The sequence below is a fragment of the Centroberyx gerrardi genome, chromosome 24 (assembly GCF_048128805.1).
Source record: "Centroberyx gerrardi isolate f3 chromosome 24, fCenGer3.hap1.cur.20231027, whole genome shotgun sequence".
In the NCBI taxonomy this organism is placed as follows: Eukaryota; Metazoa; Chordata; class Actinopteri; order Beryciformes; family Berycidae; genus Centroberyx; species Centroberyx gerrardi.
The window spans coordinates 16,949,239-16,976,245 of record NC_136020.1 but is presented as its reverse complement, the minus strand read 5'-3'; the positions used below and the strand labels follow the sequence as shown (position 1 = coordinate 16,976,245).

At 43.5% G+C, this 27,007-nt stretch overlaps 1 protein-coding gene across 3 annotated transcripts in view; it reads left to right on the top strand.

Annotated features, from left to right (window-relative positions):
* Positions 1-27,007, top strand: part of celsr1a (cadherin EGF LAG seven-pass G-type receptor 1a) — a 112,387-nt gene that overhangs the window by 39,218 nt on the left and 46,162 nt on the right. For all 3 annotated transcript variants that reach the window (XM_078281951.1, XM_078281949.1, XM_078281950.1), the window contains exons 2-6: positions 6,399-6,754; positions 7,253-7,541; positions 11,600-11,822; positions 13,923-14,038; positions 16,283-16,371. In XM_078281951.1, coding sequence (XP_078138077.1) covers positions 6,399-6,754; positions 7,253-7,541; positions 11,600-11,822; positions 13,923-14,038; positions 16,283-16,371 — 1,073 coding nt within the window. The remainder of the gene's footprint in view (positions 1-6,398; positions 6,755-7,252; positions 7,542-11,599; positions 11,823-13,922; positions 14,039-16,282; positions 16,372-27,007) is intronic.

The following is a 27,007-nucleotide window of genomic DNA, read 5'->3' as shown; positions in this document are numbered from 1 at the left end:
CTGTGATAGGGCAATAGCCAAATGTCACTGATACTTAATTGTCCACTTAATGCTAGTATACTGGTGTATGTGCGCATTTCATTTGTTTTTGATGTCTTTTTTTATCCCAGTTTGTAACCCTGTCTGTCTCTTATATTCTTATTTTATTTTATTTCATTTCATTTCATTTCATTTTATCTTTACTTCTCGTCTGGTTTTTAATCTATTCTTGTCTTCTGGTCTATGTACTCAGTGTATTTATTTATCTTAACTGCTTTGGAAAGCACTTTGTAACAGTTTTAAAAACGGTTTTAAAAAGTGCTATATAAATAAAGTGTATTATTATATTAATATTATTATTATTTTAACATACCCGTGCAGATTCATCCCAGCTAATAGAAATAAAGAGACTTGGCTGATCAACTCTTAGACTTGACAGGATTTAGCCATGATACTTCAAAAGTGTTGCGGCTTTGATGCTCCCAGCTCTTGTTTTTACTTGGAGGGTCATCTGTTGAAATACCCTCCGGAGCAAGTCCTCTTTAAATCCGTGTGTGTCTGTGACTGTGTTTGTGCACATCTGTTTTTGAGAGCCAATGTATGTATGTGTGTGTGTGTGTGTGTGTGTGTGTGTGTGTGTATGATGGCATGCTTACACACAGAGAGTCTTTTTCCATGGCGTCTGCCTGTGACACACCCTTTCCAGGGTTCAGCCCATTACCATCCTGCGAGTGTGTGTATGTGTGTGTGTGTGTGTGTGTGTGTGTGTTACCATTGATCACATTCTAGCAGCTGGTAGGCTCTATAAATAGTGTGGGTTGGGGATGCACCCGGAAAAAGATTGTAAAACTCTCCCAAGCCCAAATCTATATCTATCTTGTTATTTGGTAGCAATATTGGATACTTGCACCATAATATATGGACTACATGTACCGTGAGTTTGTTTGTTTGGGGTGAACAATGATGAAAAAGATTTTTTTTTTTTTTTTTTCTAGCAGTGAGGTTCATTTTCTTATAGATGGGTCCTACTGCTGTTGAATGAATGCAGGAGAAACACTGAACAAATAGTCCCAGTTTTGTGCTCCTGCAGCTTTCTGTGATGTCACTGTCCTCTCCTTGGTTTCCCTATCAGTCTTTCCCCTACCATTCCCCTCCAATCAGAGCGTCCCAAAGGTGCAAATCCCTCCCACTTTTGGAAGCTAATAATTCTGAGGCTGCTGACTGTGAAAGTGAGGTGAGGTCCGCTGACTGTATCTGGGTGCTAATCTGAGATAGTTTACTCAGTAACCGAATCGCCCGGCTTGCCTTTAAAGTGCGGGGAGAATAGGTGATGAAGCCCCGTGTCAAACATGTCATTCAGCCCGCAAAAGCCACGTATTGAGCAGCGCTTTCAGTGTCAGAAGTGTATGCATTTTGTGTGTGTGTGGGGTGAGTGTGTGTGTGTGTGGTGGGTGTGTGTGTGTGCTGCAGAGGGCTACTGTTGTGTTTAGTTAGGCCCAGCAGTGGTAACAGATTGTGTCAGGACCTACTTGGTTACACACTCATTTGATCTGACTTTCTACAACTGGTGTAATGTTTTGACTTGGCATGAGGTTTGTGTGTGTGTGTGTGTGTGTGTGTGTGTGAGAGAGAGAGAGAGAGAGAGAGAGAGAGAGAGAGAGAGAGAGAGAGAGAGCACTGTTAGCCTGGAAAGTAGAATTTTATTCAATAAAACCATTTGTAGCCTATGTATCATCATTTCTCTGCCTTATTATTTGAGTGTGTATAGCCTGTGTGTGTGTATCTATGTGTGTGTGAGCTATCAGCTGATGGATCTCTGGCGGCATGTGGAATAACATTGTATTCCCAGACAGAGGGAGGAAGAGAGAGAGACAGGTGTGGAGCGCCGTAGAGAAATAAACAGACAGTAGCGAACAGATACCCGGTCTGTTAGCACTGTGTTTTATCTCTGAATGACTACATCCACTTACTACAGCTCAGTATGCTACAGCTGCTGCTTAATTTCAGGGTCTTGCAGAGTGAATTGTTAATGTGTGTGTGTGTGTATGTGTGTGTGTGAGCAATTGTGTTTTTGTGGTGTGTTGAATTGGCGTTGTGCATGAAAACAGTGGCAGACGACGGAGACACACCGGAATAAACAAGAAAATGGACCAAAAAAAGGGAAGTTAGCTTACTAGCTAGTTAGCTGGCTAGATTCCTGTAGCTAGCTAGTGGGCCAAATATCTTAAAATGTGAATTTATATCCCTCCAGATTCTTGAGATCCATTTGTTTCTAAGACGTTTTTCAGTGGGGAATCTGTGAAATGATGAATGTTTGTCCAGCTCCCAACATTTTGTATGATGTGTGTCTTTGGTACACAACAGTGAGAAATATGGGCTGTAGTTGCTCTTGCGGGCAGAGCCTCCCACCTGTTGCTGTGTGATGTCAATTCAAAATGGCCACCGTGGGAATAAGGTTAATGGCGGACTTTATGGCTGTTGTTGGTTGTAACCTGGTTTCCACTTCCAAGCTATATAAGGCATTGTTTGCTAGTTATCTGTGTCGCTCAATTTACCTCAAAACATCAATTCTGTGATTTGTTTGTTACCAGAAGACATGTTTCGCTTGGCTGTCATTACAAAATCAGCTATTATCAAAGATTGTGAGTTTGAACTGGTAGTGGTTTTGTCCCTGCTGTGTAAAAGTGTCTAGAGGTGTTGGCTAGAGATGAAAGGCTACGGACTAACTGAGTAAGACAAACTGTTATTGGGCACGGGTGACTTTTGAAGCATAAATTGGCATGATTTGCACATTACCTTTAGCAGGAATAAAGGACGATGGGACAAAATAAATGTGATTAACTTATTTGGCTTCAAAGTAGTACAAAGAATAGGCCTAACTGTTTCATTTTTATTTATTTAACCAGGTATAGTCTCATTGAGATTTAAAATCTGGCCAAGATAGCAGTTGCTGATAAGTGCTAGCAAAAATTCCCATGTAGAATACACCTCCATTGTCACCCATGCACCACAGTTTGTGAAATTTAAAGCAATGATACAACAGTAGTTTGGCTGCGTTGAACTACCAGAGCCTCATGTCACCGCCCATGGAGTTGTTGTTGTGAGCTGTTAGTCCAGTAGAGTGGTAGTTGACCTCCAGTCTGGTTAGCAGTCCTGGACATTAGCCTGTAGCTATCCTGACAAGCCGGCCTGTCCACACCCTGCTCTGATTGACTGTGCATCTGTGTATGTGTGTGTGTGTGTGTGTGTGTGTGTGTGTGTGTGTGAGCGGAGATCAGGGTCCTGAGAAATGACCTCATCTGTGAGTGAGAGTGACAAGGCACCTGTGGTCGAGCCTCACACTGACTGTCACACCCACACACACACACACATACAACACACACTCAAGTACTCGGTGCTGTACAGCAAGACCCTGCAACCCGACCCGTCTCCCCGCGCCGCTTCAACAGTATTACCCCACTGGGAATTTCATCTGGCCTCACCACCTGTTGTAACTGTATTTCACCCGGCCAATGCCCTCTGCAGCCTATATAGCCTTCTGTTTCCCTCCATAGGCACCAGAATTTGCAGTTGTGCCAGAAGTGGGTATGAGATCAGACCCGACCCTCCCCAGGGGCCGAAATCTTAGATTGATCCAATTACTCCCGGCCGGGGCTTGAATTAGGCCGAATCTGAACCGACGGGCAGCTACCTAATTCAATCTAGCTGCAAAAGCATAGAGCAAGCAAACAAGTCAAGCTGTTAAGCTGCTGTATAGAGAGAAGGGGGGAATGCGGAGAGGTATTTGGGTTAGGGTTCGACCGATATGGGTGTTTTAAGACTGATACTAATAATATTTTTGTACTGAAGCTTCCGATTATTTTGTGACGATACTCATTATGTTTAATTTTTCCATTAGTATTCAGTGTGTCCCCACAGAACCTTATTCTTTTCAGGGTGGAAAAGCCGCTGAAACAGCATTTAGACCACAATGGGACACCAAAACTCTCCAATGAGACTAATTGTTTTCAACTTTTCAAAATAAGTATTGCAATACTTTGAAATACATTAAATAATGTTAGGGTTAGCAGCGGTAGGGTGACCCACTCCACCTTCTCAATGGGAGGGGAAACACTGGGATACATTAGACCTTTAAATGAAGAGTTAATTTACAAAACATATTACTGCACAATTAAACAAATGAATAAAATGTGCAAGAAAATACAATTTCATTGCAGGTTTTGCAGTGTTTTTATGTAACTATGGTCATATCAGCAATGGATGACACGACTGGCCGATATCCAGTATTTAATAAAAGGCCAGTATCGGCCTCTAATTCTGGTTCAAGGAAGAGAGATATGGGAGAGGGAGAGACGAGGATTTAGAGGGAAAATAGATTTAGAGACACTGAGAATGGTATAAGATAGAGACAATGAGAGAGAGAGAGAGAGAGAGAGAGAGAGAGAGAGAGGTCTCAGAGAAATAAAGAGACAGAAAGAGAGAGCGCCCTGGCAGGAAATCAGGACAATAGGCTCGTCACGTCTCTCCAAGTCTCACTGTAACATAATACTACTCAGGAAATAGGTGGGAGAGAAACACACACACCTTTTACAGGAAATTACAGGAGAATCATCACTACTCTATATTTAAGGTGCCACTCTCACATTATTGACATTGTGAAAGAATATTTCTAATGAGGATGGGATTTTTCACCTGGTTCTTATTTCCCCACCTCTCTGCCCGCATTGTTTCCTGCTTTCATTTATTGTGTGGAATGTGAACTTATGTATATTATATGCTGAATTTTAATTGGCCTCATTCCAAGGCCTCCAGAAGACAATAATAAGAAGTCATGTGACCCACAGGTTTCATTTTTTCTTTTTCTTTTTTTTTCGAAATGCCACTGTAAAAGTCACCATACTGTTTTGCCTCTGATTTTCCATATAATTTATTAGGGCAAGTTCTGACAAAAGAAAACAAGTTCACCTTTGTGTAGAATTACAATGAAGTGCTCTCTCACTTGTGAGTCACAAGTGATTATCATTTCAAACATAGGTTGAGCAATAGATTTTTCTATTCAAAACTGATACATATACAGTATATACCTATATATATATATATATATATATATATATATATATATATATATATATATATATACTGTATATGTTGGGGGTGAAAAAATACCTGAATAAATACCGAGGATCCAGTCTATAAAAGTGTTAGTATTTTGTCAGTCAAGGACTTAAGTTGCCAGCTGCATTAAAAGTGTAGGCCTAGCATAGTTTGTTTTTTGTATGAATAGGTGCCTTTTTTAATTACATTTTTTTCAAATGATGTTTTCCGATTTTGGAAGACATTTCTCAACAATTTCACTTGTATTTGCTTCCAGAAAACATTGGAAACACTTTTGTTTTACAAGTGTGTGTGTGTGTCGTCGCCTTAATGTGTTCCTCCTCTCCTTTGTGTGCTTTGAGATATTGTAAGATGTGTGATACGAACTGTATCACAGAAAGCACTCACCTGGCTAAAACCTCATGTGTAAGGACACAGTGCCTGGTTTGGGTCCTTTGATCTTTGTCGGCAAGATAAAAAAGCGGCTGTGGCCTCATACTGCCAGGCGCTGGTTGGATAAACACATTTCAAATTGAATCTTGAACCGATTCTCCCTCAGTTTCTCCCTTAAAAGGCCGGAGTGCAGCAGTTGTGTAGCTGCCTAACCGGATTATTTCAAGTACTCCAGCAGATATGACACTTGAATATCCATCATTATATTATTGACAGCTCCTCTCTTTCCTTTGTTCAGTCACTGTCTCTCTGATCATAAGCATTGCCTATAGTGGATATACCATTAACTCTCACATAATGTCATAATGTCATGTTATCACCCATAATTATAACATTGGGGATATTTTGTGTATTGAGTTTATGTGTGATCTTTTGATTGTGATTTTAAAGCTTCAGTTGGCATGATCTTTACGTAAAAATACGCCCATTTTATAGATCATAAAGTGGGGCTACAATACAGCAGAGTGTCCCATCCTCCCTAATTGAGACTCAGTAGATTCACCCTGTTTGCCCAAATGAAAGTTGGAGTCGGGTGTCGGGTTTGGACACTTCTCCGTGCACAGGACGTGACTTAAGAGTGAAATCCAAAACAGCAGTGAGCAGCACTCCATCCAGAGAAAGCTGAACTCACCAACCTTAGATCTTTTCCTCTCTCGTCTCTTTGGTTTCCTTCGGTATAAAGTGATCACAGATCGGTTGGTAAACATGAGTGTGCTGTGTCCAGTTTACTGACGTCATGTTACTTCATTTCTTGGTGCTGAAGTTCAAAGGTACCTCTCACTGACATTTGGATCCACCAATGTGCGAAGTACGTAAACAGTCAAATATCATCTCGTCTTATCTCATCTCCTCTCCTCCCTCTCTCTCTCCAGACGGTATCCACCGGGTCGTGGCCCTCTGCACGCTGCGCGTCACCATCATCACCGACGACATGCTGACCAACAGCATCACGGTCCGCCTGGAGAACATGTCCCAGGAGCGCTTCCTCTCGCCCCTGCTCAACCTCTTCCTGGAGGGCGTGGCCGCCGTGCTCTCCACCAACCGGGACGCCGTGTTCGTCTTCAACATCCAGAACGACACGGACGTGCGGGGCTCCATTCTCAACGTCACCTTCTCGGCGCTGCAGCCGGGGGGCGCTCCGGGCAGAGGGAGGTACTTCCCCTCCGAGGAGCTGCAGGAGCAGATCTACCTCAACAGGACTCTGCTCAGGCTGATCTCCTCTCAGCAGGTAACACATGTTTGCACATGGAAGCACGAATTTACACACCAATGCACACACATCTCAACAAAATGCTTTACACCGTGCCTTTTAAACTACAGCAGCCTCTTCTCCAGTTGGTTTTATTAACATATTTAACACTAGAAATGGCATAGAAACTGCCTGGTTCTAATAAATTATTGTATTTTCCTTATCAAAACCATAAAATCACGTGTAAAATAGCGCAGAGGGACATGGAAATGTGGCCAAATATCACAGAAAATGAAGGATACATACATGCATTCACCCACTCACACACTTTACACATACTCACCTCATTGAAATCCTAGTCTTTCCCCTGTGCTCAAGTCAGATAAAGACTATACTACTGTATGAAATGCATCATCATCATTTAAGGATATGGTTTAGGCTCTGAGAGCAAAATAACAAAGCAGTCACCATGGAAGACATATTGAAAAGAGTCTTTTAATTTGACTGAAATGCTCCTTTAAATCTGCCCTTCTCCAGGTGCTGCCGTTTGACGACAACATCTGCCTGCGGGAGCCGTGTGAGAACTACATGAAGTGTGTGTCGGTGCTGAAGTTCGACAGCTCGCCTCCCTTCATCACCTCCAACACGGTCCTGTTCCGGCCCATCCACCCCATCAACGGCCTGCGCTGCCGCTGCCCCGCCGGCTTCACCGGGGACTACTGCGAGACCGAGATCGACCTGTGCTACTCGGGACCGTGCAGGAACAACGGGAAGTGCCGCAGCCGAGAGGGGGGGTACACCTGCGAGTGCCTGGAAGACTTCACCGGTGAGTTTAGCTACGCTGCAAAAAGTGGCCATTTTAACAAGTCGTTTTGTCAAATATTGAATCTAAAACTGCCAGTGTGGTGACATAATTTGACCTGTTCATTGCAATTTAGCTTGCTTCAAGAATTTTGATTATTTTGCACTGGAAACAAGTGAAATTATATCATCCAAGTGTCTAATTTTTTTACTTACATAAAGAAAAGGATGCTTAAGACTCAGTAATATGCTAAGTGACTTGTTCAGATGGATTTGTTTTTTGCAATTTATGGCATGCAGAGATTGTGGTTGTGCAGCTTCCCTGTAGCTCACTGGGTAGTGTGGCACCAACACTGACATGATTCATTGTTCAATTACAAATGTTTTCACAGGAGATCTACATTTTGAAAATAATATTACTCCAAATCTAAAACTGATTTGGTAGTGCTTTGGCAAAGCTTTGGCAAAATATCAGAGATAATAACTTTTGATACCAATTTTTTCAGGATTGGTGACTCAAGCTCATGATTTTAATTTTTCTATGCCTTCTTTGGGCCTTAACCCAAAAACACAACACAAAACTATACTGTACTTACTACAAATTACTCATATAGTATATTGTGTATATTTACAGGATATTTACAAGAGGGTTTTTCCACAATAGAAGTTATGAAAGTCTATTAGAAATATGAGAAGGCTCCTAAACATTTCTTAGAATTGCTTTAATGAGTTATACAAAACTGCAAAAACTGCACTGACAGGTTGCAAACGCTCTCACCACCCATTGTTGGTAGTTTGTGGTTGAACCCAGTGCTGACAGGGAAAGCATACTGTGTGATAGGTACACACACATCCGCACACACATGTACACATACAGATTTATTGCTGTATAGGAGCATATGGAATGCTGACTAGCCGGTCAAGCCAGATCCATCCCACATATCAGTTACCCATTTACCAAGAGCAGATTAGCAATGCAAACGATGATTGTCTTTTAACTTTAAGTGGCTAAAACCACAATCTTAATACCATGATGTATGACATCTTGGAGCAATTTAAAGGGGTTTTGTCCCATTTGTGAACATTGATGAAGGCAATATCACCTGTATCTATTCAAAATGTTGCCGATCTATCATTGTCTTTCGAACTAAGAAGGCTTTGGGAAATAGGTTTTTGGGGTCAGTGGAAGAATTTATACCAACAAACTGGTTGTCTGCTGATTCTCATAAATGTCTGTGAGCTAAAATGGAGACACATGGTCAAGAGTCTACAGATTCGTGATTGGGCCCGACCTTATTGAGACCTGAACTTGACCGAATCAGTCCTACCGCAACATTAAATTAACCTAAAACCTGGCCTGACCAGACACTTTTAACCTAGGCTCAAATGAACTTTAACATTTGCTTTAGAGAAAAGAAAACCTCACCCTCTGCAGCACTAATACAGATGGCAGATGAGCTATGGGAAGACTCGGGAGCTTTCATCATTCCCATTGAAATCACTTTCTGAAATGTTTCCCAATGTCAGTGATCTTCCTCCCGTATTTCCCCCTTGTTCATCTGATCCCTGGCTGCCTCCGCCTTTCTGTCTCTCCCTAATAGTTCCTAGAGGGCTTCTGACAGCCTTCATCCCTCCTCTCCCTCCGTCTCTCCCTCCACTGTACCTTTCCTCTCCCTCTCTTCCTCTATTTTCTTCCTTATCTGATGTAATTACATGATTATACCTGCCTCTGTCTCTATCTCCCTCTCTTCCTCTCACCCTTCATATTTCCCTACCTGCGTCTCCGAGTCCCCCCTTTGAAGGTCACAGTTCAACCTCAGATAGTCAGGGCCCATCAGGGGCCATTATGGGGCCGATGACAGCGACAGCCCGCTCCGTCCTCCTTGGGTTTCCCACATTACAGGGAAACGGATCCTCCTAATTCCCCCTCGGAAAAAAGGATTACGCCGAGGAGAGAAGGGCCATTACCTGGTTCCAGGCGGTAGTGTTGGGGGTCTGTGTGTGTGTCCTGGGCGGAGAGATCGGTACCTCCAAGATCTTGTCTGGACCGGCAAGTTGACACACAACACTGCGTGGGATCACAAATAATATTAGAGTCAAAATGAAGTCTGCTGGTGCGTTAGCGGAGGAATTTAAATGAGCAGAGCCAGGAAACCGGGCCAACCTTGCTGACTGTCTGTTTGGATGTATTTGTGGGCCAAGATAGAGTCTCATGGTGGAGGAATCTGCCATGGTGAGACCCGCTGCAACAAGGAAACTGGATTAGACAATATGATAGATAACTTTGGAGCCAAGGTGCAGCCTCCAAGTTATCCAGTGGAGGACAGGCTAATGGCTACACCCAGGAAACAGCTGTAGGCACTAATGACCTAGTAGATAACTGTCAAGCCAATGCAAAGTCTCCTGGTTTATCAGTGGAGGAATCTGCCGTGGCTAGAAGCTAGGCAAAACAACATGCTAGATCAGTCTGGAGCCAAGATGGAGTGTCCAGGTTAATCACCCACTCCAAATGTCTGCAGACTGTCACTGGGCTTGTAGAAAACTGCTGAGGCGATGTGGAGTCTCCTGGTTTATCAGTGGAGGAAGCTACTTGTGTCCAAACCCACTCCAACTAGGAAACTGGTCTGAACAGGGAGGAAAGCTCAAAGATGAGGAAACAGTGGAGCAAAGATTGAGTCCACTGGTCAGTCACTGGATGGATCTGTGTGAGCTGAAAGAAAGATCCACCTCAATACACTTTAAGACTGTTAAATATTGATGATCTACCTTGCATTTCTGAACCCATTTCGTTCTTTGGTGGTGTATTTTTCTGATTCCTGATGAGAATTGGCCAAAAGTAGATGATGTGACGTCATTTGATTGTAAGCAATAAGCTAACGCCCGTTCTCTGGGGATTGTCGAAAGGCATTCTGGGAAATGTAGGAAATCACTAACTGAAGTAGATGTAGGAGAGGCAGATTGAGGGAAAGTGGGTTCTCCAAAAAAGTTAATTCCAACACTTTATAACAAACAGTGTAAGAGCAGAGTGGAAGGGTGGATTTTTCCTTTGACCTCATAAAACCTCAACCTGAACCCATGCTAGGGAATCGGGTTTAGCTTCCTAATTTTCCACAGACAAACAGAGAGTGGACGGAGCTGCTGATGTGTGGGCAGAATACAAAGTTTATGTGGCTCAGAGGCATCGGTACGGGGTCGGCCATGGCTCGGAGTTAATGGAGGAATGTTGGAGATCTCATCCCTGATCTCAGCTTCACCGCTAAGCTGCTCACACACGCAAGCCACCAGCTGAGCATTCTTTTTCTTTCTTTCTTTCTTTCTTTCTTTCTTTTTTCTTTCTTTCTTTCTTTCTTTCTTTCTTTCTTTTATTTTGTCTTTGTCCCTGTCTCTCCCTCTCCACCCTCCTTACCCCTCTTTCTCCCACTCTCTCTCTCTCTCTCTCTCTCTCTCTCTCTCTCTCCAAATATGGCTAAATTAGCCTGTGGCTCTTAAGAGCGGTGCTTCCCAGAAAAAGGCCTATAAACAGGGCTTCATCGTTGTTGCTTATGCTCAGATGGAGATAGGCTTTCCTTGAACTGGTGCTTTAGAAGGGAATTAAACCGTGGCATGCTTTGCCCAGTCAGGACATTGTGTTTAAACTGCAGATTCAATGGGAATGAGTCCAATGTGTTTGCATAACTGTGCGTGACTGAAAATTAAAGGCATTTTAGCAGACGATATGCTTCACAGAAGAGGTGAGATGATGAATTGATGAGATGATATATGATGACAGGAAATTCATCTTTCATATAGGAATGAAAACAATATCGCACCACATAAACACAGACAACACAGTTAACAGACGAGCAGTGAGATGCATAATTTCCCCAAGTTTTGGCAAAATCCAATCAGTGGTGTTTGAAATATTGCGCTTGGACAGACGAACAAACAAACAAACAATCAAACAAGCAGAAGGAGACGATCCATAGTTCTCCCCTAAATTTAATTGTGGGGGGACAATCAAGCAAAGAGCTTTTTTTTGGCATGGTGAAGTCAGAAAAAGTGTAAAATAATGTGTAACACTCTCTCTTCCCCTTCCTCTGCTAGGCGAGCACTGTGAGGTGAACGCGCGGTCGGGCCGGTGCGTCCCGGGTGTGTGTAAGAACGGCGGGAAGTGTGTGGACCGGCTGGTGGGCGGCTTCAGGTGCGAGTGTCCTCCAGGAGAGTACGAGGTGCCCTACTGTGAGATGACCACCCGCAGCTTCCCCGGACAGTCCTTCATCACCTTCAGAGGCCTGCGGCAGAGGTTCCACTTCACCGTCTCCTTCATGTGAGTAGTGGGGGACCCATTTCACCGTCGCACCATCGTATGTTCTCTGGCAGTTTGTTGTTGTGGTCTTAATTTGTTTGTTTGGGTCGGTTATTTCTGCCTTTATTTCTGGGTTTCGTTGTTGTTTTCTTTCATTCTTCCTTTCCTTCTTTCATTTTCTCTGTCTTTCTTTCTTGGCAGTTTCAAACGGCAGTTTCAAACATGTTATGTGTGGCTAAAATTCAGATTAAGATAAAGGCAGTTACAATTGTGGTTAACTGATAGCAAGTTGCCAGACCCATCTCAAAACTGAGTGATTGATTACAATGGAAAGTTCCTGGTCTTTTTTTTTATTGCTGAAATTTGGAATAGCCAGTAAGAATCTCTTATAATTTATGCCATGCAGCTATAAGCAGTCTTACACCAAACTAATGCAACACATTTATTTGTAAAGAGTGACACAATGAATTCACAATGGTTTTGACATTTTTTAAAGTGTATTTTCAATAGATTGGCTTTGTCCTCAGGCTATTAAACTTGCTCTGCATAATAGTGTAGTGTATATTTCATTGCATTTTATCTCCCACTCTGTTTTTCTGCACCCCACACCTTTTCAGTGTAGGTAGCAACAGTGCTACATGGCTATGATACTTGTATCTGTGTGTGCATAAACTATAATTTAGGGAGTGTGAGGGGTTGCACAAACAAACACAGTTGAGTTCAGTGAGCTAAGTGTGTCAACTGGGGCGTGCCGAGACATGTGCACACTTTTCCATTGTCCTCTCTTATAAACACAGACACACACACACCTACACACACACACACAAACACACACATACACATGCCACATAAGCACATGCGTATGAACGAAGAACTTGTACAAAAGTATGCAAACCACTGCACACACACTACCTGAATTATGAGCTGTGCTTGTGTTTTCACACTGTCAAACATGCTGAAACCGCTGGAGGAAAATAAACCCTGGTTTGGCAAGTTCAGGACACACACACACACACCGTAAATATTATGTCAAGAGGAACTCTGCCTTTTATTACTGGTCCCATTACCAGTAATCGGTGAGATGACTTTGACTGATATGACGTGGGTCCATCACCAGCATTACGGTGAGAAAGGTTTGCAGTGCGGTGAAAACAGGAAAGGCCGTGTGATGAGTTGCCCTTATCAGTGTTTGGCTACACTCGCCCCGACTTCCTGCCCCGCTGCCCTCACTGGCATCTGCCGACTGACTCCTCTGCCCTCACCTAATACTCCAACACACACACACACACACACATACACATACACACACAGCTCCACACACAAACTTTGTACCCTCTTAAAACATACACGTGAGTAGGTGTAAACACTGTAGTTTTCTCTCTCTTGCTCATTTTCCAGGTCTCTCTTTCTTTATCTCTCTCTCTCGCTCTTTCTCTCTCTCTCTCACACACACAAACACACTCACACTCACAAACGTGCATCTTCTTAGGCAGGGGAACGGTTTCCTGTCCGCGGCCGACCGGCTTTACGCTCGCATCCTGCCTTTCCCTTCCAAGTGACTTTTCCTCAAGAGCTCCTCGGCTCCTTTCATCATAAAGCTATCTGCTCGCCCTCCAACCGCTCGCTCCCCCCTCTGTTTGAGTTGGATAGGTGTTGGGGAATGCGGCAGGAAACACAAGCTAGCGCGAAGAAAAACAGTTGGACTTCGCCCAATCTAAAAGTCCATCTGCTTTTCCTCAGTCTTGATCAAGACTTCCCTAGTGGGCCACCTCTGTTGAAGCCCTAACCACAGACAATAATGAGGCTAGGATTTTGGTCTGGGAATATAGTGCAGCAAATTTCAACCTGAGACACACACATGCACCAGTTTCCAGTAGAAACCACATATCTCCAAGTCAACTATGGGATTGATTTCACTATTTTTTGTCATGCAGTTTGGACATTTTATAATGCTCTTTTATTGATTTGGCTTTGTCCCAGAAATGTCTGTGATTTACAGTTAAAAATCCTCCTGGTGGGACAGTGGACTTAGGCTCATACCATGCAATTGCAATGTCCTGGTTTCGAATCCAGTGGAAATGCCAAAAAATAATCTACAAAAGCCCGTCTGTCTGTCTGCAGGTTTGCCACCAGGGAGAGGAACGCCCTGCTGCTCTACAACGGCAGGTTCAACGAGAAACACGACTTCATCGCCCTGGAGATCATCGACGAGCAGATCCAGCTCACCTTCTCTGGAGGTGAGGCCTCGCTGTGTGTGTGTGTGTGTGTGTGTGTGTGTGTGTGTGGTGGTCACTTAGAGTAATTGTTGTTAGTATCAACTCCATTGTATGTAGATCAACACAGGTTTAAGTACAGTCTACCTAATATGACTTTCACAAAGAACTGGGTAAATAACTCTATCAGTGTGAACTTTTTGTTTGCAGCCAAGGACTGACTTTTAACAAGTGTGTGTGTGTGTGTGTGTGTGTGTGTGTGTGCGTGTGCGTGCAAGTGTGTGCAAGTGTGTGCATGCACGCATGCAAATGTACCAATTTTAGTTTGAGTGTCTTCTTACATGTGTTGTGTGTCTGCCTGTTCACACCCAGTTTTTGTGTGTGTGTGTGTGTGTGTGTGTGTGTAGGTAGGTAAGAGGGATGGGTATGTTTTACTGTTTTGAAAGCAGCTGCTTCCTCAGAGAGAGGGAGCTGCCAGACTGATTAATGATGGCACAGACACTTAGCTAGCCAGAAAGACCTACTTAACACTCACACACCCACGCATACACACAAACACACACACACACACACACACACACACGCACACAAACCACAGACAGTCCTCCACACAAATGCTTAACTTTCTCTGTTCAGAAATTCTGCACACAAGTTCTCACACACACACACACACACACACACACACACTCGTCACATGTGCATGCACACTTAGTCTTACTCACTCACACACACTCAGAACACTTAACGACGTTTTTCAAAAAGTGTATCCAAGTTTTTACACATTCACTCAAGTACACACACACACACACACACACACACACTGTTAAACCCACTCTGATCAGCTGATAACCCCTGGGTTGCAGATCAAACACACAGAGCCGGACTGGTGACTGTTGTTTTCTGAGCTTGTCTACTTTCCCATGGTCCCACACACGGAGGAATCCAGTGCAATATGATTTTTTTTTGGACGAAGCCGAGTCGGGAGCGAAGCCAAGCACTTGTGCCCTACTTAACATGAAGAATATGACTAAACACCTGAGTGCATGAGTCATCAAGTTCATACGATAAACGCTCAGGATTATGACACATAACTAATTAGAGGAGCCGGAGCAGAAGAGTCTCTTTTGCTTGTTTATTCTAGTTCTCTTTCAGTCGTTTTTTGCAGCTACATATAGCGTATACACTTACTCACTCATTCCCTCACTCGCTCACTTGCTCACTTATTCACTTACTTGTTCGTTTACACACTCATTCATTCACGAGCTTGCTTGCTCATCCTTTCACTCACTCAGTTACTCGCTTACACACTCATTCTCTTGCACACTCGCTCGTTCACTCACTCACTTATTCACTTACACACACACACAATCACTCACTCACTTATTCAGTTACACACACACACACACTCACTCATTCACTCACTCGCCCACTCTCTTTCTCTCTCTCTCTCTCACATGCACACAGTCACACAGAAACACACAAATCACTCATTAACTCTCTTCCCCTCTCTCTCTCTCTCTCTCTCTCTGTCTCGCTCTCTCTCACACACACACACACACACACATATGTACATATACTTACACATTCCCCATCAGTGTTGCCATACTATTTACTGATTTTCAGGGCAATGGATTCCTGCCTCCTGCCTTTGGCAAACAGAGTAAATCCTCAGTAAATCTGATGCCATTGTGCTGCACAATCTTCTCAATGAGAGCCATTGATACTGCAGACTAACACTGGCTTTCCCAACAGTTTGATTTACGATCGCGCTGTGTGTGTGTGTGTGTGTCTGTATGTGTGTGTGTGTAAAGATAGGCCACATCCTTTCCCTTTGATGATAACTAATCAATAACCTGTTCAATATTTAGAAGGAAGTTGCAATTTCTGTAATTGATGTTCTATGAGTATTCCTCTTTCAGTTGGTTCAATTACATTAAGTATTAATGTTAAAGGAGACTATTGCATTAACAATGTCCATTTGAAAGCATGCAGCACAAGCCAACAGTTGTGCTTGAACATTTAAATTACATTATATTAATAAATCTTTTTGCTGTTTCCTCCCCCCTTCTTTTCATTCTCTGTCGATTCCTTCCATCTTTCATCTCATCTTCCAATTTTCTCTTCCCCTCTTTCCTGTCACCCCCCTCCCTATCCTTGCTCCCTCTCTCCTACCCTCCGTCCTCCATCCTTCCTTCCCTTAACACTGTACCCCTCCTTACCTACCCCTCACTCTCTCTCTCTCCCTTCCCTCCCTCCTTCCCCGTCCAGGAGAGACGAAGACCACGGTGTCTCCCTTCGTCCCAGGCGGGGTCAGCGACGGCCAGTGGCACTCTGTCCAGCTTCATTACTACAACAAGGTAAGGAACAGAATCAACCAACCAACTGCTGCTGCTGCTCCCCCAGTATATGATAAGATATACCTTTTTCTTTTTTAGCTTTTTTACACTTGTTTTCAGCACTTGAAAACATAGTTGTCAATGCTTAGGGTTTGCTTTGAAGATTTTCTCCAAATGTGCAAGTTGATTTGCCGGCCAGGGATTCTACATATCATGAGAAAACATTGTTTAGGCAGCCATGAGAAACCCCTTTCCCTCTAGTAAATAATTGGAGAGGTGAATATTGTAAATTTGATTGTTTTTCCATTAATTGTGAAGCCCTAATGGAAGGGTTGAAAAAACAAAAAATCACTTTAAAGGGACATTTTTCTTTAGCGAGACACTTTTTGGCATGAATTTGAGTTCATGAACAGTCAGGGAATAATTTTGTCTGTCCCGGGTATCCATGGTGAGATTGGTCATGAGCTTTGAATTTGTCCTCCCAGTGAAAGTGAAAATATAGCTTTCATGTTTCACAAAGGACCTAAATGGATTAATTCCTAACTGGTCAGTTTCACAGAAACACGTTAATCTGTGTATGAAACTGATGTTGTTTTTCAATCAGGCTCTCCCTCTGAATAGTCTTTTTGTAAGAAAGGGAGGAGGAAGACATAGAGGGAATAATAGCTTTATTCACGTCCATGAAACTGACCCAATAACTGTATTAGTACAGGAAGACAAGACGTTGTTGTCGGTTCTGTTTATCGACTGACTTGGAGGTGAAAGAGTTTGTCTGGTAGCTTCAAACTCTTCAGAAACCAGAGAACGGAAACAAGCAAACTAACAGCTGTCTCCAGTTGTTGTCCCAGCTCTATAGTGTGGGTTCTGCTGGCAGACTGTTGAAATCGGGTTAATCCATCATGACTACTGTTCAAGGCTTATAGGGGCCACTGCCGTCTTGTTGAAGCATTGTGTAGCTGCATAACATAAAATCTACTAGAAGTGTTGCCATGCGAGAGTCGTGTCACAGTGTCTACATGTCACATTGCTTTATTATTTATTCTCCAACTGGTATCTGTGATATAGTTTTCAACAATGTGGCAAATCAAAGTTAATGTTCAAATTAAATATGGTGATTGAATCCGATCTTATTAGCTCTTATTCAATGGATCCTTCAACAAAGTCCTACTTTATCCATGGATTTTCACAACTCGTGTCTGCAAAATGCTGATTGCCCATAGTAGAATTTTAATGTAAGTCTCTTTCAAGTAGATCCAGGAGCTCGTTCTACTTGAAAGTCATCACTATTTGGGGTTACTGAGTTCAGGAGTTACTGTGGAACTGAAGTACATGAAACATGGCTTTCTCTGAGGCTACCCAGGCAGTTGACCCTGACCGCTGATGCGGGGTAAAAGTTCATGGCTTTTGGCTGACAGCGTGACATTGAGGTATGATTATCTAACAGCGCAGGTTCTGCTAGTGAATTTAACCCCGCGGCAAGTTCCCCCCTCTGGCTAAGGTGACAGTGAATTATTGTATAGCTTTCGTAAAAGCAGCAGAGGAGCCTGGCTTCTGCTTCAAGGGTCAAAAGTTGAGGTTCATATGTGTTTCTGAGTTAAATGTGCCTTGCAGCAGCTCATAGTGAATGCTTAACAACTGATCATTACTATCAAGATCAACGCAATCTCTTTAAATGTAATCTTGATCGCTGACAGAGGGAATATTCAACCTCAAGACATCTTCGTTGTGTTTTTTTCACAGTGTCTAAAGTAGTTTGTCAAGACGTTCCCACGCTGGTCGTCTTGCCACTTTACATAGGCCAATATCAAGAAAGAGACGGCGACTATTTCATAACCTAGCTCATGTATCCACTCAAAGGTAATATTATATTAGAAGGGCTTACATTGTAGTCAATTGCAGGTGTTATTTCCCGACAAACTTCCACAGCCTGCGGGCGTTGTTCTAACAATATGAACCAGACGGGCAACAAGGTAACTCCGGCCTTCTGTACATGGATACGCTTTAGTTTCGTGTGGGACCTAAATTCACAAGTACTTAAGCTGCATTTGGCATTTTACTGTCAAGTGAATCTATAAATTGACCGGTCAGTGGCCTACAGTAGAAGAAGAACAGTCCTTTGTGTGTAACTGTTTGAATTTTGAGCATGGCATTGCTGAAAAAAATAGCTGTGATCATTGTTACCTGGATAAATAAAGCTCAATTATAATCATTTTCTCTGTAATTTCCGCACCAAACGTCCTCGTGATTTGAAGTTGAAACAGCAGTTAATTTGCCTCGTTCCCTAAATGAGGCCAGTGGATTCTGTCCTGGTGAACATGTGAGAGCACATGTGCAGGCCTTGCCTCCTGCCCGCTCTGCTCGTGGGAAGCTAATACGCTAACTGGAAGGCATGTGCTCTTGCCGCTGCGAGGGACAGCTTTAGAAAAGAGCCTCGTACATTTCTCTCACAAAAGACACCGAGCCCTCTCTTTCTCTCTCTCACTCTCTCTTTCTTCCCTTCCTCCTTCCTCTTTTATTCCCCGGCTCTGCCCTCGTGTATCAAGACGGCGAATAGCTGCGGCGGCACCGGCCCATCCCGAGACATGCAGCGTCGTATTTCAGCGCCTGCGTTTTATAACTTGTTAAAGAGAGTATCCCGCTTCTCGGCCCAATGCTGGCCAAGAGTACTCGGCTACAATGCGCGACTTCTCACATTTCACAGGTTGCTAGCCTCTCGCTTGTGTCTACCAGGCACACAGCACGCTGTATAGACTTGACAGTGAAGCATTCATCGAAGGTGATGAATCTACCGTACCATGTTAGCTGCAGGGTCGCACCTGTACCTATTGTTTGTGGTGCATTTAGGCTGCATGTCCCCCCTCTTCAACAGCAGCACCTCTAAACAGGATAGTGATGTTAGAGACAATAGCTAAAAGTGTGTAGCGCTTTGTTAGCGTGGCTGCAAGGCTCCTCGCTGCCACAGGTATTATTTGCAGAGTACAATCTGTTGGCACGGAACCCGCTCTTTGTTTTGTTTGTCTGTTGGGTTGTCTCGTGTTTGTGCGGATATCGCCATGGAAACGGGAGATTAATTTTCACAGTGCCCGTCTGAACAGATTTCCTGTACTTTAGTTCTTTTCTCTCTTTCGTTCCCCCGCAGTTTACTCGTGTTTGTTTAGTTTTTACTGAGTGTACAGCCTCCTCTTCTCCTCCTGTTACCGCCAGTTTTGACTTTGGATGAGCTTTGGCAGCTGTGACATGCACACGCACACACACACACACACACACACACACTACTGTAGTTTGTTAATCATGCTTAGGTGCGAAAAATATCAACAGGATCAAGACACACACTCTCACACATGTGCACATACACACACACACCTGGCCCCAGTAGCATTATGGGGGTAAGGGGGCGGGACTCAGTGCGTTCCACAGCTGTCAATCTTAATACGGACCAATGATTTACAGAGCTGGTCACACATTCCATTTAATTAGCCAGAGGTTGACTGTAGCTCTGATACAAGGTCAGCTTTCCGTCATCTGTTGAATGATCAGAAGTAGGATTGGCCCTTGGTAATTTAATCCTAGATCAGTCATGGAGGGATTAGTGGAAACGTATACGGCTTGAACCAGTAATGTTCTCGCTATAGACCTGTTGACATATGAATGTAGGGCCACAAATGAAGGCACACATATATTATGCTTGCGCGCGCCATGCATGCAAGAGCGCACACATTTACATGGAATGCCTATGAGCACACACACACACACACACACACACACACATTTGCTCTCTGAGGGAATTGCCTTGCTGTTTATGGCTTCAGCTACCAGAAATGGAGAGGTATTGATGAATATGGACAGTGGTGATCGATGGAAGTCATTAGAAGATCCAGTGGCCCAGTCACTGTTTAATGGTTCTAACGGCACACACACACACACACACACACACACACACACACACACACACACATACACACACACACACAGAGGATGATTTATAGGGTCAGGGGATGGGGCAGTTGAGGCGGTGCAGGGGCGTACGGGTGCCCCTTTTTAAAGCCTCTGCGACTCTCTTCTGAAGAACCCAGGAGCTTCTGCCTAAAGACAGAGGTCAAAGGTCATGGGGGAGGGTTGGCATGGCAACAGACGTGGACTTGCCATTGTTGCAAGGTTGTGAGTCGGTTGGAAAGCTGTGTGTGTGCGCGTGTGTGTGTATATGTCTGTGGGGGGCAGTCTCTGTGAGTGTGTGTGTTTCTGTGTATATGTGTGTGTATGTGTGTGTGTGTGTGTGTGTGTGTGTGTCCCTACCACTATTGAAGATGGTACACAATAGAAGTAGCAGGAAAAAGACATTTTTGAAATTCCTGCGCTATTTGAGCTCGGTGCGACGTCTCAAGGACAGTCGGCCATGTCGGCACTGCAAAGCTAAACAGGAAAGACACACACACACACACACACACACACACACAAACACACACAAACACAGAGGGAATAGATGAATATTCTTAGAGCAGCAGGGGGTTTTGTGCTAAGTTTTGATGTTTAGTCACTTCAGGAAATGATGATTCTTTTCACAGGAGATGATGTCATTTAGCCTGTTAGAAGGACGAGACACAGGACAGGATGTCAGTTGAATCATGGCTGTATTTACGCTCCTCTAGGCTCTGCTATCTGCCAGGCCACCTGCACGGATTACATCAGGACCAAATAAGAGCTGGGGCTTTAATTACTTTGGTGTTTTAGATGATAGATGCTTGATTTAGGTGATCTTGTGAAAGTTTCCATTTAATTTTTACATAAAAACTAGTTAACCATAATCTAACCATCATAGTCCCACCAGAATCAAAAATTGCTTATTTATAAGAGAGCCTGCAAGGAAGTAGCATTCTCTAAATGTAACTCTAAATCAAGCCTCACCTCAAGTGCTTCATTTTAGGCATTTAGCTGATGCTTTAATTCAGTCAGACTCACAATGATTACATATTGGCTGTTGCTGGGATGAAACTTGTGACTTTGCGGTCATTAGAGGGTCTCCCTAACCACTATAGGCCATCCTGCCGCCCTCTATTCACTTTCAAATGTACTTTTAGTTACTTTTTGGACCGAAGTGGGCCTAAATTAGCTTTGATTATTGCATGACAGTGTCATCGATACTTTCATTTAGTCAGGATGATGAATCAAAATGTGGAAAACGTAATGACACCGTCCCCGAGTCATACCTATCCATTTCAATGCCTACAGTTGCTAGGTGTAATTGCTGAGTATAATTTTAGATAGGGTGAATGATAATGATTAATGAGAAACAGTTGGCAGTTGTATTCATATTTGTTTTCATATTTCACCAAATAACTATAAACAAGATAATGAGAGTGAAGTATGAAAAGTATTTTTATGAGTGAAAGACAAATTAGCTGTAAACGAGAGCTATGGATAAACTATAATTAAATCCTATGTGATGCAGCTAGACGTTTCTAAGTTCACCAAAGCACTGCATGTTTGTTTTTATGTCTGTGGACATGCCTGTGTGTTTACAGTGTATTTATAATGCTGCTTTACACTGCATGCGGGCCTGATGGCAGACAGGTTAATAGCGTTGCAGTGGGCTAATATGGGCTGTGATATTTACAGCTGGGTGGGCAGACAGCATTCCCAGACAGGCTTAGCTTAGCTCTTATCGCCACCGAATACTCTTTCTACTTCTGCTTCTTCTCTCTCTCTCTCTCTCTCTGGTGCTGTTTACATGGCAGGGGTTTTAATCAAAAGGGCAAATAACTTCACAGCATAGCCTAGAGTACTTACCCCATTTTAAATATATGCCTGATTCCACTTTTGCTGGACCTCTGGATCCAGGTTTTTGGCATCAGACAGCTCTCATCAACTTTATATTTACTAAATGAAAGCTATTTTCACCCCAGATGCCACTCTTGCCCTACTGCCTCCAAAACCCCTTCAAGGGGTGTATTGCTGCCAGACACTGATGCCTCATTCAGCGTTAGGCCTACTTGAAAATGTGTTATGATATTAAATTGGCATCTGTTGGAGACAAAAACAGAAGGGAAAGAGCGCTGCATTGGATCCTTGGTGTGGAATGGATGGGTGTTCTTCGGATATAGGTAATAGCTGAGTCAGAGTCGGCCACTGCATGGGAAGTCTTTGTAAATATACTTTTAAGATCCAGTCAAAATGTCCAATGCATCTCGTCTCATTGCATATTCCTCCTTTCCTCCCTCCCTTGTCTCTCTCTCTCCCTGCTGCGCTGCTATCCTCCTCTCTCTCTGTCTCGTTAACTGTCTCTTTGTTGATGTTTCAGGATTCATTGCTGTGGGTTTCTGTATGAGAGGGACAGGGTGATATGCAGTCACACACACACACACACACACACACACACACACACACACACAGCATACAGACTGGATAATTGCTTTGAAAATAGAGTGCAGAGAGCCACCGAGCGGTTTTGAAGTAGTCATCCATCCACTTGTGTCGTGGATTTATAGCTAATAGTTCAGGGCACATATGGCTTCCATGGGTGGCCGTAATGAGTTAGAGGGACAGACTCATGCCTTTTTAGGTGTGTGTGTGTGTCATAGTGACGCACACACACTTCTTCAGCTGTGTGTAGGGACAGAGACTGTGGCTGTGTGTGTTATGATACTGTGTGTTCTCTTTACATTGACAGACATTGACACACGTGCCTATCCACCATGTGTATGTAAGTGTGTGTGTGAGTGTTTTTGTGTGCACACTGCATATGCACACATGCATGCAGGTCTGTGTGTTTTTCCTGCCTTTAAGTGCTTTTGAAACAAAGGTTAACTAGCTTTTCTGGAGGTGAAGCCCCAGCCCCTGCGTTCCCCAGCAGGGTGTGTTTTTAGAGGAAGAGGCCGTGTTATTCTTTGTTCTTCTTGACGCACGTTTCCTCAGACCTCAAACACTTAAGGTTATCATCACACATACACCGCCTTGTACCACTGTCCATCGCTACACTCTGGAATTTAAATCTAGACCTGAACTCTTTATGGCTACATAAATATGAGGAATTTCCGCATACATTCTTGAAGACTTTGTAGATGTAAATAAGCTGTTTGGCTCTTAATCTACCAATCATTGCTCAACGTACAGGGCAGTTTTGCTTCAGTATTCACAAAGTTTGGTGATTAAAACCTTTTACAGCTTAATACCAATGAAATGAGCCTTTTTAATTGAGAACATCAACAACTAATCAACATCTATATTAGTATTAACAAGACTACTACAACTTCAACTACTACTACAACTTCTGCTGCTGCTACTACTACTACTACTAATAATAATGATAATTGCCATCAGGAGAATAGTCATGTTCTAAGCCTGCGATTGGTGCTTTTAACAACTAAACTAAAACATTTTCCCAATCTCATGTTTTGTATGTCATTGTGATAGAACTGCCTTTTTTTGACAGTTTGATCACTGATTTGGACTTACACTGTCTTATCCCAGCAGGGGGATATGTCCCATGCTTTTCCTGTAGTAAATTTCACCTGGAAAGGACTTAAACACAGCATAATGTTTCACGGTGTGATATAAATCTGCCACAGACACTTTGTCTAAAGGAGGCAGTGTGTGAGTTGTAGCCTATTGTGTGAGTTGGTGGGAGAGGTGTTTTTGAAGTTGGCACGAAGGAATGATGTTTTGCTTTGGATGGCGTTATTGTTGGCAAATTGGGTTGTAGCAAATTCAGCCATCTCGACAATGGACTCTTTCAACATTCATGCTTCTGTACACACACACACATGCACGCGCGCGCACACACGCTTGCATAGCTAGAGCAGAAAAAAAAAGCAGTTTGTGTGTCGTTATTTTTCTGTTGTGCTGCTGTACAGTCATGGATGCCAACAAGAGACATACACACTTCGATACACATATGGATACACACAAACACACCAACCTCCAACACATACACACATGCATACACACGCACCACACACGCACCACACATGCCCACACATGCACAGATAAATTAACACCTTTGACGTGTGTTTATTTTGTGCTATTTGTGTTGCTATAAAGTCATGGGCAAGACACAAACTCACATCACCACTGTCGGGTGAAAACCTTGTATCTCCAAAATGTAAACTTTTCAGGGACTCATAAAGGAGCCATGTAATCCTTAAGCTGAAGTGAAAACATGAAAATCACAAAAAACGAGGTTACGAGGTTTTCACACGACAACAGTGATATGCACAAACACCCAACACACACACAAAAAACAGACAACACCAACGAATGGAAAGACATCTTCGCACCATTTGTGCATGTGCATGTACACACACACACATACACATACACACACACACACACGGGTTGTGGGCTGTAGGTCTAACGCGGTGTTTCTCTCTCACGGTGTCTCTCTCCCAGGACGGGGGGAGTCTGGTGGACTCCAGTGGGGCTCTGCGCCTCCCGCTCTATACTGCCTGGCTGGAGCTCAATCAGAAGGAGGTAACCTCTGACCCCTAGCCTAGTCCGCATCTGGCGCTTTTTTTGCTTCTAGTTCGGTCCACTGGACTAACTCTACATGTTTACCTCTAATATTCAGAGGTAACATGGCCTCTCTAGTGTTAGCTCTAGTTTGGTCTGGCTGTAGTCGGGTTCTGATCTGCTGCTAGTCCCGGTCTGGCCTGGTCTGATCTGGTCTGGTCTGTAGAACTGGCTGTAGTTCTGTGTTGTTTTTTCGTTGTGGTGTGGCTTTGGTGTGGTTTTTGGCTTTTGGTTCTGGTTTGGCTGTAGAACGTGTCTGGACTTGGTTTCAGTCTGGTCCGGCTTGGCTTCGTTCTGTCTCTGTTGTCTGACTCTTGTCTTGATCTGAGGTGTTAGTTAGGATGTGACGCTCCTGGCCTTGGTTTCCCAAAAGCACTAAGACTGTAATTGTTCTATTGCCTTATAATGGCAATAAAAACAGAACTCTTACATGCTTTGGGAAACCTGGACCTCACTATCTCAGTGTGCTTCAGTCTGGTGTGGCATGTTCTCAGTTAAAGAGATGCTCCTTGTTATTCAAATAGTTTGAATACAACTCTTAGCACTGTCAGTGGCATAAAGTTCAAAGGTCAAAGCTCCATTCTGAATGGAGCTTGGTTAAGATCTTCCAGCACATGCAGATCTGTGACTGCAGAACACACTCTCAGCTGCAGAATTAACATGCAAATGGACCCTGTCTGTTTTGTCAGTCCCTGGTCACCGTATAACACACTGTGATGAATATTTTTTACTTTGCGTATCCCCGTGTGACCTGCACATGCATGCTTGTATTTCACTAGAGGGGTCAGAGGTCAGGGTCAGTGCACCTGGAGCAGGTTGGGACTCAGTGTCTCATTCAAGGACACTTTGACAGGGATAGATGCTGTGGATCAGACTCCACTGAGCATTCATTCAGTAGTTGCTTAATCTCATCACTGCCACTTCTTTTTGGCTATCGTTTAGTAGTTTTGCATGTAATTCCACACTTTTTTTTTGCTCTAGAAATGCAGTGCACATCGGTTCAACCTGTCTCTCCTGTTGAGTTTTCTGTCTGAATGTTTGCTCTCTGAAGTTTCACTCTGAAATTCAATGCAGACAGTCAGTCAGACAGTGGAGGTTGAAATTGACATCTCTGTTGAGTCTACTTCCAGTGATAGGCTACACACATACAGACACACACACAAATACCCAAAAACAAACTCAGTCTTGTATGCAATGGAGCAAAAAACACGCTCACACACTCACACATACACGTGCTGATGACATATTTACAGTAATAGGCCTAGTTGCTCAGGTGACAAGAGGAGCAGATGACAGCATTATTACCAGAAGGAATTAACTGCTCCTCTACTACGCAACGCACACACACACACACACACACACACACACTCATGCACAGGGAATAGCACACAGAGAGAGGCACTTCATCTCACTCTTTCCCTCTCTCTCTCTCTCTTTCTCTATCTCTCTCTCTTTCTCTGTTTCTCTGCATTTCTCTCTCTCTCTCCCTCTCTGTTTCTCTCTCCCTCTGTTTCTCTCTCCCTCTCTTTTTCTCTGCTTTTCTTTCTCTCTCTTTCTCTATATAAACCACAAAGGTAGAGAAACTGCACATACCTACAACTGGATCACCATTGTACAGCAGAAATGACACAATAACAATCTTTTCTTCTCGTCTGTCACCTCTCATTGACTTCCTCCATTGAGGTTCAGTCAGGTGCAGTAAACGCCGCTGTGCCTTGGCAGACAGACAGACAGGTAGACAGATAGGCAGGTAGACAGATAGGCAGGTAGACAGATAGGCTGGTAGACAGATAGGCAGGTAGACAGATAGGCAGGTAGACAGACAGCGAGCTGCGCTTGTGTTTTCCTTGGCAGCGACGCAGCGGGCCGGAGCAGCGACTCTGTCAGGGAGGATTAACCGCACTCAGAAAACTCCAGGATGGCTCTGGTAATGAGCATCGACAGTGAATATCTCCCGACTCCTCACTTCTGTTACGATTCTGATTTAGTTTGAGGGGATTTAATTTTCTAGGTTATATCTTTAATCCTCACTTGTATCACACTTAGATTTGTTTATATATTTAGTCGATATATATGAGTGAGACATTGGTTGAATAGGGCTTGAGGCTGATATATCAGCTCAATATTGGCCCTTTATTAAAAATTGGATATCGTT